The sequence below is a fragment of the Meleagris gallopavo genome, unplaced genomic scaffold (assembly GCF_000146605.3).
Source record: "Meleagris gallopavo isolate NT-WF06-2002-E0010 breed Aviagen turkey brand Nicholas breeding stock unplaced genomic scaffold, Turkey_5.1 ChrUn_random_7180001998077, whole genome shotgun sequence".
Classification (NCBI taxonomy): Eukaryota; Metazoa; Chordata; class Aves; order Galliformes; family Phasianidae; genus Meleagris; species Meleagris gallopavo.
This window is the reverse complement of record NW_011255992.1, coordinates 1-582: the sequence shown is the minus strand read 5'-3', so window position 1 is coordinate 582 and position 582 is coordinate 1. Positions and strand designations below refer to the sequence as shown.

Genomic DNA, 582 nt, shown 5'->3' with positions numbered 1-582 from the left:
ACAGCAGGACACAAGATGACCTCGTGGTGTTGGGAAGAAAGTAGAAGAAGACAACGTCTGCTGGTTGTATTCCCTGGCAGTAATATCTGCCAGCAGTTGTGTCCTCAGTTCAGTGCCTGGCTTTGGGCTTCCTGGGCAATGGGCTCATGGGAATTCCACCTCATCCTTAGCAGGGCAGGCAGCTACTGCCAGAGAAGCGGCTGCCCAGGCCAGAGATGCCAAAGCCACCGGAGGAGATGGGCACTCCCTCATGGCTCAGGATGCTGCCCACAGCAGCGGAGGTGCTGGAGCCCACAGCGGTGTTCTGGGGGAAGGAGCTGAGGATGGGTCCGGGCAGGGTGACCACCACGGGAGAGGGCTGGATCACCACGCGGGAGTCCTGGCACCTGCGCACACAGGGCTCGTTGCAGCTGTTGGCCAGCGGGGTCGGGCCACAGGGACGGCACAGATCGAAGCAGGACATGGCTGTGGGATGGAGGTGGGCCTGCAGACAGGACAGCCAAACACACACAGCGTGAGCAGTAGGCTGGTGGTATACTCACCAAGAGAGGATGCTCAGGCTGGGAAGCCTGTACAGGCAGC

At 60.8% G+C, this 582-nt stretch overlaps 1 protein-coding gene across 1 annotated transcript; it reads right to left on the bottom strand.

Annotated features, from left to right (window-relative positions):
• Nucleotides 1–15: 15 nt before the first annotated feature.
• Nucleotides 16–540, bottom strand: LOC104917290 (feather keratin 1-like). Its single transcript, XM_010728479.2, has one exon. The coding sequence runs from the start codon at nucleotides 461–463 to the stop codon at nucleotides 167–169; it is 297 nt and encodes a 98-aa protein (XP_010726781.1). The 5' UTR covers nucleotides 464–540; the 3' UTR covers nucleotides 16–166.
• Nucleotides 541–582: the final 42 nt, after the last annotated feature.